General features: G+C 44.3%; 2 protein-coding genes across 3 annotated transcripts; one reads left to right on the top strand and one right to left on the bottom strand.

Annotated features, from left to right (window-relative positions):
* Window positions 1-2,860: 2,860 nt before the first annotated feature.
* LOC133932471 (uncharacterized) lies at window positions 2,861-13,598 on the bottom strand. Of its 2 annotated transcripts, XM_062379175.1 has the most exons (13): window positions 13,465-13,598; window positions 12,235-12,313; window positions 11,863-11,919; window positions 11,651-11,762; window positions 10,812-10,853; window positions 10,216-10,292; window positions 9,913-10,025; window positions 9,391-9,487; window positions 8,919-9,004; window positions 8,492-8,678; window positions 5,748-6,830; window positions 4,772-4,855; window positions 2,861-3,431 (listed from the first exon to the last, which is right to left on the bottom strand). In XM_062379175.1, exons 1-13 carry the CDS (start codon window positions 13,581-13,583, stop codon window positions 3,309-3,311), a joined length of 2,259 nt encoding a protein of 752 aa, XP_062235159.1. In that variant the 5' UTR covers window positions 13,584-13,598; the 3' UTR covers window positions 2,861-3,308. The 2 variants fall into 2 exon arrangements, with proteins under 2 accessions (XP_062235159.1, XP_062235160.1); XM_062379176.1 differs by lacking the exon at window positions 13,465-13,598 and having other exon boundaries at window positions 12,176-12,348.
* Window positions 13,599-15,256: 1,658 nt separating this feature from the next.
* LOC133932491 (cytochrome b5) lies at window positions 15,257-20,071 on the top strand. The gene is made up of 5 exons (XM_062379200.1): window positions 15,257-15,512; window positions 17,652-17,780; window positions 17,872-17,901; window positions 17,993-18,027; window positions 18,364-20,071. The coding sequence occupies exons 1-5, from the start codon at window positions 15,375-15,377 to the stop codon at window positions 18,446-18,448; spliced, it is 417 nt and encodes a 138-aa protein (XP_062235184.1). The 5' UTR covers window positions 15,257-15,374; the 3' UTR covers window positions 18,449-20,071.
* Window positions 20,072-20,095: the final 24 nt, after the last annotated feature.

Below are 20,095 nucleotides of genomic sequence, written 5' to 3'. Positions count from 1 at the left end.
CTGCATTGAAGTTTAAATTAAAAAATAAAAGTCCATATTACAGAGGAACACATTTTCTCTGGAGTTCGGCTGCGTCTCGTCGTTGAGACAAAGGAAACGATCGCTGAGGGGAAATGGAAACAAGGAGTCACATGAATAATGAAGAGCTGAGCTCATTAGAGACGTGTCTGTTCTGCTGTGAGGCTGAAAACTCTCATTCTGAGGATCTGAAGTCAAACCTCAGTTCCTCTCAATGCATCTGTTTAAAAAGTTCCTCCATGAGTCTCAACTTCCTCTCATTAGACTCAGAGAGAAGTTAAAGTCCAATTTGAGAGAGAAATGAAACGTCCAGCCTCAGACTCCTGAACTTCCTCCTCCCAGGAGGTGACTGGTAGTTCGATGGTAAAGAGACAGAAACTGGGCCCTGGAGAAAGTCAGGAGAGAGTGGCACGGTGGAGCAGTGGTTCGACCTGTCAGGGTTCGAACTGTGCCACATGTCGTGTTCTGAGATAAAACCAACACCAGTAGCTGGTTCAGCTCCAGTTACATGAAGGGAACTTCAGCGACTGAGGCTAAAATAATTAAATATGATTAAAACATTGAATATACTTTATAGCTAAGAGCTCTTGATACGAGAGGACGCGTCTCTTTCAGGGGACGGTCTCCACGTCCCTGTGTGAGGGAGGACAGGCTTCAGTCTCACACAGAGCTGGAGGCCGGGTCACAGCGAGTGGGAAACACAAGTTTTATAAGCAACACACACAGATTCGTCCCTTTGTCCTCAGGTGTCAGAGACTCTTTTGTCCCCTTGTTGGTCTTTTATCCGTCTGCATAAACAGAAGGACGAGGACAGAGAGGAGTAAAGGAAGAGGAGGATCCAGTTCAGACCCGTGGGGACAACTCCATTGTCGAGGCCAAAAGAAAAAACGCTGCGAGGACAAAAGAGCAAAGTCGACGCCCGGAGGACGGACAGAGACGTCTCCGAGTGAAATGTCAACAGAGAAGAGAGACGGCAGAGCGAGAACAAGCTGGAGACCAGAGAGGAACAGCTCCAGAGCGTCTGGGTCAAACAGAACCTCCTCTGGTCTCATCACTGGTTTCACTGGGAACAGAAACACTGAAGCTTCTTCTGTTATGATTCAGCTCTGTCTCCATGTTTAATATCTTTTCCTGTTCATATTCAATAATGTGTGAAATCCACTCGTCTCTTTTCATCACAATCTTTCAGGCGAGCAAACAGACCAAAGCAGCCGATGTGTGGTGAATGGATGGAGGGCAGGAGAGAGATGAAAGAGACTGATCACAGGAAATGAGGGATGAGACGAGATGAAAGACGAAGGTCCTCTTCATCTTCCTCTTCCTCACTGCTCCTCTAACACAACGTGTTGTTACAGCTTCACTGTAATAACCTGAGTTATCATGGTTACTGTAAATATGACATAAACCAGGAAGCTGGTTTATACAAATAGAAGACTCAAGGAGATTCTTTCTTTCTCTAAATATGAACTCATCATTTAACTTTCCACAGATTCATGGTTTCATGTTTTCTTCCTTTGGGACCCAGGACATCGTCTCTGAGCTCGAGTCTCAGTAAAGAGTTAAAACCCAACGAGCTGGTGCACGACTTCCTCCTGGGCCTGTCCCACACACACAAAGAGTCTTTGTGTTGAGTCCCTCGTCTCCACACAACCAGTCAGGAACCAGTAACACAACAGAGTAACGAGGCAGCTCCGACAAATCCTCCACTCTCGCTCCAAAGACACAAAGTGAAACTTCCGACTGCAAATCTCCTGAAGACTCCGACTCTGCAGTGTGTTGCATTGTGTTGCAGTGACATGAAGTGTGTAGCTGTTGTGTGCAGTTCCGAGACTGTGTGTGTGTCCAAAGGTCAGACGTGTATCAGGGGATTGAGCCAGATGGCTAAACACTGTTGATATCCAGAGAGTGAATATGATGAAATGCCCCATAACCTACAGTGAATACACCCCCCCCCCCCCCCCCCCCGCACACACACACACACACACATCTCAACTAATGGAATTTTACAGCGTCCCATTGCTCAGGATAGAGTTTCCTGGCAGGGAAGCAATCAAAATGCATTGTGGGGAACATAAGACTTCCACAGAATGTTGGAGGGACACACACACACACACACACACACACACACACACACACACACACACACAGCAAGAGGCCCAACCAGTGGCTGCTGGGATACAGAACATAACAAATCAAATGTATAGTCTATGAATCTTAAACTGTTAAAGATGGACGACACGACGGCTCCCAAAAGTGAAGCCGAATACTCTCAATCGCCCCCTGGTGGCTGGCTCAGTCATTCCTGCATCTGGTTTTATGATTATAGAATAACTTAACAATGTTTACACTGAGCAAATATTTCCCCTCAGTCATAATCACCAAATACAGCTCATGTTGTTTTCACAGTCCAGATTCGTGGCCTTGTTCCCATGGACACACACGCACACGCACATGCACACACACACACACACACAAGCACACACACACACACAAGCAACAGCGACTATCAGGGCCTTTTTACTTGTTAGTGATGAAATAACAGATTTTCCAGAACAAGTCGACTTCTTACACACACACACACACACACAAACACACAAACTATTCTGTCAGAACAAGACTCTGCTCGCCTGATGGAAATCAAACCCTGCAGACATAAAACACACAAACGTACTATGAGAAAAACTCCTGCAGCAGCATATTTAAACTAATATACAGATCAAATTACTTGTTTGTGTGTGTGTTTGTGTGTGGGTGGGTGTGTATGTGTGTGGGTGTGTGGGTGTGTGCGTATGTGTGTCAGTAAAACAGCTTCTTGGCACAACTGGAAAACTCAGAGACGACATGAAGGATGAAGGACAAACTGTCCTCAGATCAAACTTTTAGTGATTTTTTATATTAATTTGAACAGTTTCAATAAATAATTATAAACATTAATAAAACAATGGCAAACAAACAACTTTTGAATAAACTCCACATAAACAGTCATATAAAACAGATTCACGACAGGTTTTTAAAACAACATCTGAAGAGGTGAAATACTGAGAAGGTGAAAACTCATTTGATAAAAGATATCAAGTCATATTAAAGTTTCATAGAATAAACTACAGACGGTTAAAGATGTGAAAACAGGAAGAAGCTGACGAGAGAATTGAACGTTGAAAATCTGTCTCAATCAGCGAGGACAAGATCATGTGATCTGTCCAACACGATACATCCAACTCTTCAACATGTGTGTGTGTGTGTGTGTGTGTGTGTGTGTGTGTGTGTGTGTGTGTGTGTGTGTGTGTGTCTCAGGCCTCAGCCAGGCAGCTCATGACCCTCAGCATCAGCTCCTCCTTCCTGAGTCGGGTGGTGACGCTCAGTCCTCGTCCCTTCAACCAGGACATCAGCGTGGCAGAGTTCACTTTGGACAACTGGAGCCAGAAGAACGTCAACAAGGAATTAGTAGAGACAGAGACACAAGGGGACAGAACAGAGACACTGATACCAGAGATGAAGCTGAAATGTCCCAGATGGGAACTCTGCCATCTTGTGCCGATGAGGTAATTTGCAATCAGAGTCGGTTCTCCTGTTCTCGGTCTGAGCTGTCAATCATGACGTCTCAGCCCATTTATATATCATCAAATAACTGATAGAAAACCAAACTGATCAGAAACATGAACAGGTGAACAAACAGAGGTTTTAAGAAACCATCTTTGACAAACTTGTATCTGGGACGAACCAAACTGGATCTCCTCAGATCAGCAGACAGATGAGAATTGTCTCACATCACGAGACACTAGTCTAATATAGATTAGAATGGTTTAACTGGTTTTCATTGGTACAAGAGGAGCAGGGAAGGTAATGTTGTGGCAGACTGGTTGTGGCCGTGCACTGTGATGCTGGTGTGTGAACAGCAGTAAAGCAGAAAGTGTAACTGATGAATTGTTTGGTGGAACTTTCAGGTCGAGGCTGTAAAGCTGATGGATGTGGTCAGTGATCTGCTCGGCTGCCTGTGGGCTCCCGGCTCCTCCAGACCATTCATCACTTTAACAGCCCAGTGGAAGGATGTTAGTGGGAAACCGAGGCTGACAGGAGCGTGTGCGCCGCTATTCATCACAACAACACAACAACACACTTCAACACGTCACGTTAATGTCTGTCCGCCGCCTGAAGCAGGTTTAAGAGGACGCAGAGGCAGGACATTCATCAGCCGTCAAGTCTCCACTCTCCTGAAACAAGGGACCAGGCTTCAGTTTTCAAACAGGGCAAACTGTTCAGCCTCAGAGCAGCTGCAGGGGGGGGGGGGGGGGGGGGGGGGCAGGTTCATCACACAGCATCAAACCTGTGCTCACCAGCTCCATCAAGACCAAACCAGACTCTATAGAGGACGTCCTTGATCTGTGTCACCAGCTGGTCCAGCCCTCATGATGTCTCCTATCAAGAGGAGAACTCTACTGCCCCTTGATCTGACAAGAGCTGTTCAGTTGAGTTTCATATTAAAGCATCAGACGCCAGATCCATTACTACTTCCACAAGCGGGTTCAGAACCGACAAGCATCCACACGATGGACTCTGCTGACCTGCAGCTGTGTAAGTCATGATCCGCCTGCTCCATGTTAGCAGATGGGACTAAAGAAATCAAAGAACTCGTTAAATAAATGTTTCTCAAAGATGGTTTCTGTCTTTTAGGTAGGTGATGTTTGTTTGAGTGTCTTTTTGAGAAAGAGGAGGGAAACATAGAAGAAGTGAAGAGAATGAAGAAGTTCATCACCTGGCTGCTTCGGGCCAGTGTCTCCACATCCACGTCCTGGACCGCGGCTCTGGATTTCTTTGGCTTTGATTCAAACCGAACTCTCTGAAACAGAAACCACAGGACGATCAGCAGCTGATAAGAGCAGCGCTCATACGTCCTGAACCCCCCCCCCCCCCCCCCGGTCTCAGGGACCTGGATGTCCACGTCTTCCTGCAGCTAATGGCTTCAGCCTGGGGTCCATTAGGATTTCTTCTGTGTTTTCATAGAAAGAAGCGTTTTTCAAACCGAATGAATCAGACCAGTGAAAACTGTTAAAACAAAAGCTGATTTAAAAGCCAGAGAACACATGAACAGCTGGTAGCTGCTGTCTCAGGATAATCATTTAGTGAATGTGTTCATAGATATTAATGTAAAACAGAGACGTCATCAGTAACAAATCCTCAAGAGATTTCCCTTCACTTAAGAAACATTTCAACATCTCAGGAACGTCAAAATGAATTTCTTCAGATTGTAGAAACGTCGACATGGACTCAGAGCGGAACTGATCGAGCTGCAGCGCTAAAGCCACCGTGACTTCACAGGAACCTGCTCAGGTTGAAGGAGGGATATGATTCATGGAGGTCATTCATGAACACAAGAGAAAACATGTATGACCGACAGAATTCTCTAGTCCCTGAATTACACTGTGAAATCAAAACAGATCAAAGGAAACCATGAAGGAACATTTGTTTCTGATGCTGAACGTCAGGACTCAGGCTCCTTCACAAAGCCACCGGTAGTCTGAGAGCCCGTACGCCACAGGGCGGGTTGGCCACTTTATCACCATAACGAATCCATAAGTCTTGAGATCAGATACATAAACCATGGACACAGAGACTTTCTCTGGTTGAGTAGAAAGGAACATGAATAATAATCATACAGATCTCTACGACTGTTAGTTAACAGAGTTACACACTTAATCCTGGACAGATAATCTCAACACGTGTTCACTCACCGCTCGGCTCTTCTTGTCTCGGTCCTTATCAGAGGTGGTCAGAGGGGGAGGAGCCTCTGCAGCCGCTGGCTGCTGAGCTGCGTCTTCCTGCTGAGGACGGCTGTTCTGAGCAGCGGGGGTGTTCTCAGCTCCGGCCTTCAGGTGGGTTCCCGAGCTGGACTTGGGTTTGTGCTTCGTCTCTGTGTTTGGAGCGAGGACCAGCCCGGGTCTGGACCTCGGCCCAGGACTGAGGCTGGATAAGTGCCTGATTCTGGGCGGAGCTGAGGGCGGAGGACCGGTGCTGCAGGTAGGTTCGGGGCGCCAGATGAAGCGAGGAGTGATTGGCTGAGGAGGAACTTGAAAGGATGGAAAAGAAGGAGGTGGAGCAGAGGCAGGTGTGTTCCTCCCGACGGCCGGCAGCGTCAGCCTCCTCCTCTCCTCTCCTCCTCCGCCCAGCTGCTCCCTCTGCTTCTGGGCCCCCAGCAGGGCAACATTGATGTGACGTGATGGGTTCTTGTTCTTGAAGATGGGAACCAGTTTAGGAGCAGGGCTTATCGAGGGAGGAAGAGGGGGGGGGACTGAGGAGAAGGTGGAGCAAGAGGAGGAAGAGGAGAGGGATGAAGCTGGCTGAAAGAGTAGATGAGAAGAAGAAGAAGAGAGGGAGGAAGGGGTGAGGAATGAAGCTGGCTGAAAGAGTGGAAGAGAAGAGGAAGAGGTGGTGGAGGAGAGGAAGGCAGCTGGCTGAAAAAGTTGGCTAGAGGACGAAGAGGAGAAGGAGGAGAGGAAGGGAGCTGGCTGAAAGAGTTGAAGAGAAGAGGAAGAGGAGTTGGAGGAGAGCGGAGGAGCTACATCAGAGAAGGAAAACAGAGATGACAGCCAGTCTCCATCTCCTCTACTCTCTTGACTTTGAGTCAAACTGCTCTCGACTCCACCTCCATTACCCAGAAGCCCAGGAGCTCTGTCCTGCTGGGAGCGGGGGGGCCAGGCTGCTGGCTGCGAGCTGAAGGAGGGTCTCACTGGTCTTGGAGGATGAGCAGGGAGCTGGGTGAGGACGGGCCTGACGGAGGAGGAAGTGGTCAGGTTGACCTGTTCACGACTCTGCACCTGAGGAAGAGGAGAAGCCAGTCAAAGATTTATCAAAGTGAAGCGTATGGACCACTGAGTCCACCCAGTGTCTCACTGGTGTGTGGCATCGACCCAGCGTCTCACTGGTGTGTGGCATTGACCCAGCGTCTCACTGGTGTGTGGCATCGACCCAGTGTCTCACTGGTCTGTGGAGTCGACCCAGCGTCTCACTGGTTTGTGGTATCGACTCCAGGCATCAACCCACTGTCACCACACACTACCTCAGTTTAACTTCTTGTCCAGCGTCATCTTGGTCTTCTAAATCTAGAAGTAATCATATTTGGAGGAGCAGGGGGAGGAGCCTGACTGAGCACTTGCGGACTGTACACGCCCACCTACAGCTCCCACCAGCACCCATTGGACAGTACTAGCTGTCACTCACACGGAGTCATGTCAGTAGGAGACGCTGGTTCTGATGTGGTGTAAAGAAACACATGTGATCTCTGCAGCTGATCGATGTGATGCTCTGGAGACCCCCCTGCTGTGAACACGTCCTGCTGTGGTCTTCATATGTGCCAGAGGAACTCTGACCTCCTGGTCCACACAGGGTCCACAGTTCATGTGTGTAAACAGCTTAAGGAGGACCACTATACCTTTCTTTTATCTTTTATCTTTTCATCTCTTTGTTGAGACTCTAGCATGAGAGCCTGACACACATTACACACAGGACACACTCACCAGCACTTAAATCTGACACTGGACGTAAATCACACGCTGCAGAATCTCCTGCACACAGACACACACACGTTCCTAACCCTGGTTTCTAGGTGAGGCCGTAAAGCACCGAGGAAGACAGAGGAGAGAAGACAGCAGCTCGTAAAACGCAGATTGAAACCACAGAGTGTGAGCCTGTCTGAATAATGTGGAACAAACTGTTCACTAAGCGGCTCCACAGACGGGAGCCTTCACTTCAGCTGCTTCTGTTCACACAACAGCTTCCAGCTCCTGTGGACGGTCCTGCTGAACACCATCAATACCTGAGCTCCTCACTGTGAGTCGAGCTCACCTGAGGTTTCTCCAGTCGATAAAACACACGTCGGCTCGACACTTATCTCTCCTGCGTCTCAAGATGAGAGATCACTTTAATCTGCCTGCTTCTTACAGCAGGTTTATAGTTTCATCCATAGACCAGAACCTGATTCATTATTATCACAGGCAATAACAGAGCTTTTACGACTAGTGAGCGTTCAGGATTCATTAGAGTTAAAAACGCAATAAAGGATTTTGTATTTACAGACAAACAATTCATTGTTGTTATTAAAATCTTTTTTTTTCACTTGCTTTTCTTTCCCAGGACGATGAGTCGGATGTGTTTCCTCTAAAGTTCTTCATCAACGATTACCTCTGAGAACTCTGGGACCATAAACCTGTCCATTATGATTTCACAGCCTGGAAGCCCCCCCCCGAACTCAGGCCTCGACACACTTGTATTCAATAACCTGAATGTAAAGTGAGGACATGAAACAGAAAGAAAGAGAAGAAGGAAACTTTAAGAATAATCAAGTGCTGCTTTATACTTTAGTTTAGTCTGAGTCCCATCTGCTAACATTGAGGTTTATGACCTAAACTGCAGCCAGCCACCAGGGGGCGATCAAGATGATGATATATCTGTGTTTCTGTGTGTGTGTGTGTGTTTGTACTTGTGCAGATGCAGCACTGTTCAGACTGGTTGTGTGGTAACAGGGTTTCCTGGTCAGGCGTGCAGGGAAGCCACACACACTCTGCACTCTGTCCCTAATGTCAGACAGGAAGGAGCCCAGCGCCCCCTGCAGGTCGCCCCGGGGGGAGCACTGTGCCGGCTGCAGGCGGATGCAGCTCAGAGGGTAACTGCTCAGGATGAGAGTTAAAGGATCATTCTGCAGCTTTTAGACACAGAACAGATTCTACGGATCAAGACTTTATCAACAGCAAACTTTTTTATTGTTTCATTATTATTCGACTGTTTTAAATGATTCTACCTCAGTATTTAGAACGAGTCTGAGATTTACACTAAATATTCATCAGATTCTGTACATTTGCTCTTCCTGATACTGAACCTATGACCTGCACTCGTTCCTGTGAGGATACGTGAAGAGAGTCTCTCCCAGCAGCCTGAAGTAAACGCTGCAGTAAACCAGCTCTGCCTCTGGGAGCTCAGGGAGTCTGTAGCCGTACTGCAAACACACACAAACTGTCACTGAGCATCCTGGAAACAACATTTATTGTATCAACTAAGACTTTCAACTGTCATTTACACTTTGACAACGATCATAAACCTCAAAGAAAAGCTTCTTCCAGTGTTTTAAATGAATGAAGTGATCATATCGATCAGGTCATCTAATTAAATACTAAATAAATATAAATCATAAGTATTTCATGATTCTTGCTGCTTCTGCTTTAAATAACTGAGGTTTGGAAAACTGTCCCTGCTGAACATAGAGAAACAGATTTATTAAGTTCCTTTTTTCTCTTTTTGCTGTCATATCTACAGATGTGTTTTAAGTGTGTGTGTGTGTGTGTGTGTGTGTGTGTGTGTGTGTGAGTGTGTGTGTGTGTGTACCAGGCTGTTCCAGTGGTTCTGCAGGTCTGTGTAGGTCCTGAAGGGTCCGTCTCTGGGCAGCTGACGGCTGATGGTGATAATCTGACCTTTCTTCATGCTGATCACACACACACAAACACATACACACACACACACACACAACCACACACAAACACACACACACACACCCACACAGCAGTGGTGAGGGAATCTGGTGAGAATCTGCAGCAGGTTTGAGTTGAATCAGACCTGCAGCTCCACCTGCTGGTCACAGTCGATGTAACAGTGGTCTGGGCAGTAAACTGTTCTGTGATAAGAACTGAGGAAATATATTAATCTTAAAATCTTATAAATATTAATTATTTTCATATTTCGATCATTTATTTTACTTTATTTATTTAATCTAGGTTTAATACATTTTAATTATTATAGCAATGACTTGCCACCACAGATCATTGCTATCACTTCTCTATGATTTTGATATCACAGAGAAGTGAATCTGTGAAGCCTCTGCACTGTGACCAGCAGGTGGCGCTGTCTCACCTGGGCAGCACATGACACCAAACAGTTCTCCCAGTGGAGGACGGGTCGAGGACGGAGTCGGGATCACTGCAGAACCTCCGCAGCACCAGAGGAGGGAGGTCGAAGTCCTCCAGCTGAAACACACATTTATTTATGAATCCTATAGAACTCGGTTCAGCTCCTGTGGTTTTGGATCCTGTTCAAGAATCAAAGTGACTTAACTCGAATGCAGATATTTGTCTGTTATAAAAACAAAACCTCATTCACACACTTAGAAATGAGCAAACAGATTAATAAAGTGTTTTCAGTGTTTTGTTTTCTTACCGTGGTTGGGGACAGTCTGACGGTGTGTGTGTTGATGCTGATGCACAGTTGGCCTTCAGTGGTGCTCAGCTCCATGCCTGGCACACACACACACACACACACACACACACCCACACACACACACCCACACCCACACAGATTTACACAGTGAACTCCATAATATCACTGTATGTATGTATGCACTAGGGGGCGTGTCAGTCTGTAACAAGCAGAGTTGTGTGGTGAAGCGGCGAGGGACCTGTGACCTCAGTGTCTCTCTAGCTCGTCTCTGATTGGCTGTGAGTCGAGCTGACGCTAACCTTTGCTCAGCTTCCAACTGGATGAAAAGTCACTTTTGATTCTTCAGACAAACACTGACACGTGCCAAAGAGGAAGTGACGCCACCAACAGGCGACTGACTGAAACACACCTTGATTAAAACCACAGATTGAACCTGTTTGAGTTGCTGATCTAAATGAGGTGGAACCGAAAGAATAATTGGTGAAAAGAATGAAGTGGTTAATTCCCTTATATTTATAAATTTGATCTGGTTGTAATGTACAACGTGCAGATCTCAAACCCAGTGGACAGTAAGAGGGGGGGGGGGGGACACTCACTGACAGCGCTCTGTGTCCCTCTCTCACTCAGGAAGTCCTTTCCTGAGAACAGACACAAAACAAAGGTCACGTTGTGAAATGGACGACGGGCGGTGACCTCATCAATGACGTCATTTCTTCAGATTGTATTTACTGCTGCTTGTTTGATATAAAGCAGCTGAATACAGGTTTAATACAACAGCACATGGAAATCAATAGTTATGAGTTATTATGCTCTGATGTATCGATAACATCTCCCCAACAAGAACCAGTTCATAACCCACTTTACCTTCATCTCACCACAACTCACATCTGACCTCTCACATTACTAAAGCTTTTTCCCCACAACGTTCACACACACACACACGCACACACACTGGTTTATGACACACTTTGTGCGAGGTTAAAGCTTGACCACATGTTGCAACACTCAACTGTTGCTTTGATCAAACACACACACACACACACACACAGACACACACACGCACACCCTGGCCTTGATAAACTAAATAAATATCCTGTATGAGAGCAGTGATTACAGGTTGGACTTTGCTGTGAAGCAAACTCAATCTAACACTCGATTCTGAACCTGACTCCAACAGAATCTATCATTTTTATGTCTAAATAGATTTATAATCTATAAACTGATAATCACAGTGGGCTGGGCTGACAAGTTTGCTGTTCTTTCTTCTTATGAAGTTGTTGATCTGGTGTTTTTCCCTAAAGAGACACATGGTGGCGCTGTTCTCGAGTCAACAGAAACTATCAGCTCAACATGGAGCATCGTGTCTTTGTCGCCGGGGACTGAGGACGTGGTGAGGACGTGGTGAGGACGTGTGAACGTGCACAGGGGCTGGTACCTGAGACGAGGTAGAGTCCTGCTTTGTTCCAGCTGGGAGACAGTCTGGAGATCAGAGAGTAGGACAGACAGCACTGGAGGTCACCAGGAAACACACCCCGAGGAGAGCCCAGCTACACACACACAGACACACACACAGACACACACACAATCCATCACTCATCAAATAAAATTAGAAGTTAGAGTAAATAGTTAGTAACTGAGTCCCCACACCTGCAGACCACGTCTCTGTCCAAACGCCTGGAGGACGCCTTTCTGGAAAAACGGGATCTGTAGAAAGAGAGGAGAGTTAAACAGTCTCTCTCTCTCTCTCTCTCTCTCTATCTGTAGATGTTGTGTTATTTCACACAAGTGGTTTTGTTTGATTCCTAATGCTCGAATTAGTGAATATTAAACAGTTAATGATGAGGAGCTTTGAAAATATTTATAATTTAAATCTTTTGGTTAGGTTTGTGTGTATGTGTAAGAAGAACTATTATTATTATAATATTATAGTTTACATGAAGTACATGAAGAAAAGACAAACCTTTATGGAAACTAACATTCTGGTGCTGCAGCATAAGAATAATAAAACGTGTTTCTTACTGCCATGACCACAGAGATATCAGTGAAGGACTCAAGAGCAGGAGAGGCCAGGATATCAGAGTACAGCAGCACCAGCTCTCTGTGGACGGACACACACACACACACACACACACACACACAGTTCACTCAAGGACACAGGACTGTTGCATTCAGGTGAACCAGTAAAAGCTGATGTTGTCATTCACACTGAGCAGGATAATAAACCTGAGTTCTGTTCGGGTTCAAAACTCTTGAAAAGCTCCATCGTCACCCCCCCCCCCCCAGCACAGTGAAGTCTCGCTCCTGCTTCATGTTGTGTAATCAACCGACCACACTGAACACAACATTGTGTTTTCTCAGCTGATCTGTTTGGATCACTGATACACATGTTAAATTAAAACCCACGTCCTGCTACAGTTGTAAACGGCCTGAGTCTCTAGCAGACACTTCCACCGTGTCAGAGTCATCAACTTCACCGACTTCACCGGCTTCACCGACTTCACCGGCTTCACCGGCTGCACCGACTTCACCGGCTTCACCGGCTTCACCGGCTGCACCGACTTCACCGGCTTCACCGACTTCACCGGCTTCACCACATCGTGCTCATCCTGTTTTAACGAGGGTATTTCACCAATGGTGGAAGTCATGGACTGGTGAATGTTAATGTTGGTGTTGCAAATAGACTGGTTCTGTCTTACTTGGGTTTTATTTATGTTATCTCTATATTTATAGTTATTTATAATAAATGATATGATTAAAATGTAAAATCTCTATAATGTTCCTATTTTTTAAATATTTAAAAAAAATTTAAATACAAATATTAGCAGATATATTTGCATTAGAAATGTTTTACTAAAATTGTCAATTAAAGAATCCACATCATTCGTGCTCCAACAAATACCCAAGATTTCATATGAACACTATGAGAGAGGATTTTTACAAATATCCACTATTATTGAGTTCATGTTACTACTATGAATGTTTCTCCTGTGAAGCAGCAGCAGGTTGTCGGGTCCGACACATTCACAATAACAACATGTGGGAGCATCCAGGTGAGGGGCGGAGCCTGTAGAGCAACAGGGGCGGAGCCTGTAGAGCAGCAGGAGGCGGGACATGATATATAAACTCTTCTGTGGAAAGATGGAACCTCCTCGTGTTTCCCAGTGGACGTCTTCTTCTTCTACGTGTCCGACTCGTACGTTTCAGTTCACGTCTGGAAACAGCTTCATGTTTCTGTCAGGAGGTTCTCACCTGCAGGTCTTGATCTGTTTGCTCCTCGGCTCCTCGTCAAATAGTGTCAGGGTGACACAGACCAGATTCTTTAGGTCTGGAAGACCGAGGAAAAACAAGGACCGCTGGACTCCACTCATCCTACACACAAACACACACACACACAGAGACAATCACACACACACAGACAAACACACACACACATACTAGTTGAATCAGGTACTTCACGGCAGCATTTATATTCGTGATGTTAAGCGGTGTGGATCGTGGGAGGAGGTGGAGACATCTTCACAGTTTGTGGTTTAAACTGTACAGATATCAACTGTTAGCTTCTCACGTAGCGGCTCAGTGGGAAACATCATGATTCTCCTGATGGCCGCCGCGACATCTTTGATATTAATAGTTTTATTTTAATAAAACTCTTTGAGCTGTGGTATCATGTTGTGAATATTAGAAACATTAATAGAGCTTTAGGGCTAAATACTTGAATCAATGATAAACCTAAGAGTTATACAAAGAATCGTTAGCTAAACGGCTAACTCTGAACTCACCTGTTTCAAACCGAACCCAGTAGCTTTTATCAGATTTAACTTCTCTATCCAGTCACTCAGATTATCTCCACATTCACACTGGACTCTAAAAGTTGTTCTTGAGTAAAGAGAGTTTTGAGTTTCTCAGTAAAGAGTCGAGTGAACAAACTGAGTGTTCAGAACGAAGGCTAATGCTAGTGTTAGCTAAAGATCAGAGAGTGAGGGAGGAGGTCTCACTCTGAGGACATTTATAAAAACAAACTCTGTTTGGGTCATTAGGTGAGAACATGAGGTTTAGAATATATAATAAAGGTTATATAACAGAACAGTTTAATGGAATATACATTTGTTTTACTGTATAACACTACACTGTGGATATAAATATATTAGAATGTCAAACAGAAGAATAAACTTCAGTTATTGTTGAGTTTCTAATGTTTAACTGTTGTTGTAAATAATAATAATAATAGCAATAACAATAGCAATAACATTAATAACTATAATAGCAATAATTAAATAATGTTGATATTTCATAATCAACATTTGTGTGATTAATCATTTCTTTTTTTCTATGTTAGAGTGACACATCTATTCAGAGACAATCTTTGGCTTGTCGTGAGCGGGAAAACGTCCATGAAGTAAAACAAGAACACACAGAGGAGAAGACACACAGAAGAACATAGAGAAGAACACTGAGAGGGGAGAACACTGGAGAGAAGAACACGTGGAGAAGACCACACAGAGAAGAACACTGGAGAGAAGACCACACAGAGAGAGGAGAACACTGGAGAGAAAGTGCTTCCAGCTGCTGATGAACTTAGATGAACTTTAGCCTTGTCCTTGCCCACTGCTCACTGATGATTGACAGGGCAAGTAGCCAATCAGAGCGTTTATGTGCCAAAGGTAGGATAGAAGACTACCAATGGTAGCACTGGAAGGGCTTTGGGGGCGGGGTTTGTTAACGTGCCAGGATATGAGAAAAACGAAATATTTGAAAAGCGCCACGGTCTAACCGGGAATCAGACGGTAGCCTTTCAAAATAAAGTGTTGATTTCCCCTTGAACGTGCAGTATATCGACTTACTGTACAACAAACCCACGATGACGACACCATGTAATAAAGAAGCAGAAGACGGAACTTTCATAAGACTCAATGAAGAGTTTATTGTTTTTCCTTCAGCTGAAGAGTCTCTGGTCTTGTGTGTATAGAGCACATGAGCGGAGCTGTGTCTTATTGTGAAAGCAGAGGGCGGAAGTTCTGTGTTGTTAGCGGGTGCGTGACAGTAGTGATGTGACTCCTTGAAGGAGGAACTGGGTTCGATGCCGGAGTGTTAGTCCGCGGTCCGGATCCCAGAAGCACCGAGGAGCAGCGGCCCACCTGTCCGAGCAGCAGGCCTCACTCATGGGGGAGCAGCAGCAGCACAGTCCGGAGGGAGTACGGCTCTTCCGCCTGTCGGAGATCCAGGAGCAGAACTCGTTCAAATCCACATGGATCATCCTCCACCACAAAGTGTACGACGTCACCAAGTTCCTGGAGGAGGTGAGACACACAACACAACACACAGAGTGACACAACACTATACCACTCACAGATACACACTACACTACACAACACAACTCATAGAGACACGCTGCACACACTACACACAGAGACACACACACTACACAACTCACAGAGATACTACACAACTCACAGTGACACACTACACAGGTCACAGAGACACACTACACAACACAACACACAGAGACACACTAAGCATCTCACAGACACTACACAACACAACACACAATGAGACAATACACAGAGAGACGCATAAACTACCCAGCACACTGAGACACAACACAGAGATACACTAACAAACATACACTCACTCACAGAGACACACTCTACACACTCACACACACACAGAGATACTGTCACCTTTACTTCACAACATATATCAGATTAATTTAAAATAATGTTATTATTTAGAGATGATCAATATCGATAATATGATGATCTGCAGCATTTTCTATTAATACGACAGAATCTGTTTTATATATGTGTTATTATTGTTTATTCACTGAAATCATCAAAGGAAAAATAGGTTTTTATTTTATTAATTGTTATTAATTTGTAATAATTTAGTGAATATGATAAAAACACGTAAATCATCAGTTCCTGTTGAGATTATTAATAAAATCTGTTTCATGGGTAAAAGAAAAACAAGTGGGAGTCACTGAAGGTTTCTGTCAAACCTCTCTGTCACGTGATTAATATGGATTATTAATACTTTGCTCTGATCAGTTGAAAGTTTCACGACGTCACTTCAGAAGAGTTCCTGAAACTGGTTAAAGAGAAACTCGACTTCATCTCAGATTCATCAGAAGAAACTTTCTGTATTTCTGTTTTCATTCCACAAACTTCACGTTTCTCTGGAGGAAACTTTCTCTTTTCAGCTCTGCTCTGTTTTCTTTTATCCGCCTGACCATTGACCTTTGACCAGTCCAGGTGTTCGGGGCCTTTTATTGCCGCCGGTGTTACTCTGGTCATGGTTCACGCTGTGGGCGAGTTGTCCAATAGTTAACTGAGAGTCTGAGCTCAGAGCTGATCAGCAGAACGAGAGCCTGAGACGTGGTGGAAGCTCCGAGGAAACGAGTTCCATGAGTTCAACGGTTCAACTGTTTGAAGAATCAACTCAGTTAATGAGCAAACACCGAAAACCGTTAAACTGAAATGATGAATTCTTATTTACTCTGAGACGTGAAGCAGGATCTGCACTTTAACTTTAGTTTACTTTACTTTACTTTAACTTTACTTTAACTTTACTTTAACTTCACTTTTACTTTACTTTACTTTACTTTACTTTACTTTACTTTACTTTACTTTACTTTACTTTACTTTACTTTCACTTTACTTAACTTTAACTTTAACTTCACTTCACTTCACTTCACTTCACTTTACTTTACTTTACTTTACTTTACTTTACTTTACTTTACTTTACTTTCACTTTACTTAACTTTAACTTCACTTCACTTCACTTCACTTCACTTCACTTTACTGTACTTTACTTTACTTTACTTTACTTTACTTTACTTTACTTTACTTTAACTCTAACTCTAACTTCACTTTACTTTACTTTACTTTACTTTACTTTACTTTACTTTAACTTCACCTCAATTCGTAACATGTATCTTAAACTTCAGCTTAATTAATTTAACTTCTCTTTAGCTTTATGATTGATGCAGCCACAATCTCCAAAGGCTCTATATCATGTGTGTGTGTGAAGGAAAATAATAAAGAGTTGCTCTGTCTAGTGCCCCTGAGCAAGGCACCTTACTCCCCCAACATCTGCTCCCTGGGCGTCGTACATGGTCGCTCACTGCTCTGTGTGTCCTGCACCAGATGGGTCAAAAGCAGAGGTTACATTTCCCTACCTGCATGAGTGTGCCTGTGTTTGGGACTAATAAATGGATCTTAATCTTAATCTTAAATAAGTTGTTACTATAAATATGAAATGACGTTGACGCCTGTTTAATATTCTGTTGGTTCAAACTCAGTGGAATCTACGTATTGTTCAAGGCAACAGGACGTTTCCCTTTGTCGTCTTCTCATTGTTGACCCGTGAGCTTCTCGCTGTGAGGAGCTCGTCCCTGACGCTGGAAACATTCTGAGTTTAAACCCAGTTTTTCTCCTCAGCACCCCGGGGGGGAGGAGGTGCTGAGGGAGCAGGCGGGAGGAGACGCCACCGAGAGCTTCGAGGACATCGGACACTCCAGCGACGCCCGAGAGATGGCGAGCAGCATGGTGATAGGAGAAGTGCACCCGGTCAGTGTGTGTGTGTGTGTGTGTGTGTGATGATGATGATGATGATGATGATGATGAAGTAACATAATCGTCTCCATGTGTTTGTCTGCAGGACGACAGAGAGCAGCTCGTCCAACCAGAGGTGAGTAACTTCAACGACCTCATCTCTGATCAATACAGATGTGACATGATGTGACCTCTGACCCCCGAGTCTGATGATGTGTGTGTTACAGGAAACACTGGTGACCACAGTGAAGGACCAGACCAGGTACACACACACACACACACACACACACACACACACACACACACGTAAAGGTCTTCAGATTGGTGACATTTACATGAAATCTACATTATTATCAGTCACATGTTAACTAGTTGTCTGTCTCACAGCTGGTTTATCAGTCACATGTTAACTAGTTGTCTGTCTCACAGCTGGTTTATCAGTCACATGTTTAACTAGTTATCTGTCTCACAGCTGGTTTATCAGTCACATGTTAACTAGTTGTCTGTCTCACAGCTGGTTTATCAGTCACATGTTAACTAGTTGTCTGTCTCACAGCTGGTTTATCAGTCACATGTTAACTAGTTGTCTGTCTCACAGCTGGTGGTCCAGCTGGTTGATTCCGTCTCTGGTGGCGGCCATCTTAACGCTGATCTACCGCATCTTAACCACAGAGAGCGACTGACATCATCAGAGAAGCAGCTGGGCCGCTGTCCTGCAGCTGTCCTACACTACCCACAATTCATTTCCAATACTGTTTAACCAACCAATCATGCGGCATTATGCTAATGAGGTCATGCAAGTTGTTGAATTTACCGTCACACTGTGAAATATGAATGTTTTATGAAATCTTGTAGAAATTCAGTGGATGTATGAGAAGTTGTATCTTTTTGAATCTTTGTAGCTGAATGTAAACGAGTGTATGAATCAGAGCATCATGAGGTCATCATGAGGTCATCATGAGGTCATCACGAGGTCATCACGCAGCAGTCATGTGACCGACAGTCCACTGTGACGTCACTGCCCTGGTGACTGGAATCTGACCGAAGCCACGATTCTCTGTCTCAGGTTTAATAACTTTTCATGTTCAGCGTCTCACAGAAAGAAAGTAATCGCTGACTGTTAATAAAGATGGCCGACATGTTCCAACTGCCCATAGTCTAGAAGTGAAGCCAAAACATCTCTGATACAGACGCTGCCATTTTGTACAGCTGGAATACAGGCCCCGCCCATACACGCTTCTTTTAAAGGGACACTGAGTTTGCCAGCAGGGGGCACCACTGAGTCCCTAAACATGAATATATTAAAGAAGAATTTTAAACTCCAGAAAAGTGATATTTTAATTTAAGAACATAAGCTAGAATTCTCTTGATTCATCTGCTTGTTCCTGCTTTTATAAATTTCAGCTGAAACTTTGATTTATTTCAAACGTTTCTGCAACAAAACAGAAAAAACTTTAGAATCATGTTTCAAATTATCTTCCATCTTAACGTTAATCTTCTGCAGACACATTCGGTCGTTTTGACTTCAGACTGAACTCTAATGTCAGAGTTAGATTCACACAGTTTCATCTGAGTTTCATCGTTCAAACAGAAAAATCAAACTTTGATGATTCAGTAAAGTTTCATTTTCATTTTCACGTTTTAATTCACACAATCAGAAGTAAAGGAACTTAAACCCCTGCTCGTATCCAGCGGGTAGGGTTTTGAGCCTTGGTGCAGTGCATGCTGGGAAGTGTATGCTGAACATTCACAGATTCAGGATCAGAAACTATTTCAACTGTTTAAACGTATCCAGAGTCAGTGAGAAGAGAAACGTTCTTCTGATGTAAAGTTTATAAAAGAAAATTAAAGGAAAAAAACACTTGTTGACGTTTCTTTGCAGTTTCTGCTCAATGTCAGAACTTTTCTCCTACTTGATTAATATTGAGTTTCACTTAATACATGTTGAATATGAAATATTGCAGCTAAGACACTGAATCTTGGGAGAGGCGGTGGTCTAGTGGCAGTAACTTGGACTATGGGCAGAGAAGGTCTCTGGTTCGTCTCTGGTTCGACTCCACGGAGAGACAACATAGACGAACCTGGATTGATCTGTCCAAAAATCCAAGAGTCTCCCTACCCTGTCTAGTGCCCCTGAGCAAGGCACCTTACTCCCCCAACATCTGCTCCCCGAGCGCCGTACCTGGTCGCTCTGTGTGTCCTGCACCTGATGGGTTAAAAGCAGAGGTTACATTTACCTACCTGCATGAGTGTGTTGTGCATATCTGTGCATGTGTTTGGTATAAATAAACATATCTTAATCTTAATCTCATTTCAATTAACTAAATGTT

Source organism: Platichthys flesus, chromosome 21, assembly GCF_949316205.1.
Source record: "Platichthys flesus chromosome 21, fPlaFle2.1, whole genome shotgun sequence".
In the NCBI taxonomy this organism is placed as follows: Eukaryota; Metazoa; Chordata; class Actinopteri; order Pleuronectiformes; family Pleuronectidae; genus Platichthys; species Platichthys flesus.
The sequence above is the reverse complement of the archived record's forward strand: the minus strand, read 5'-3'. Positions and strand labels throughout refer to the sequence as shown.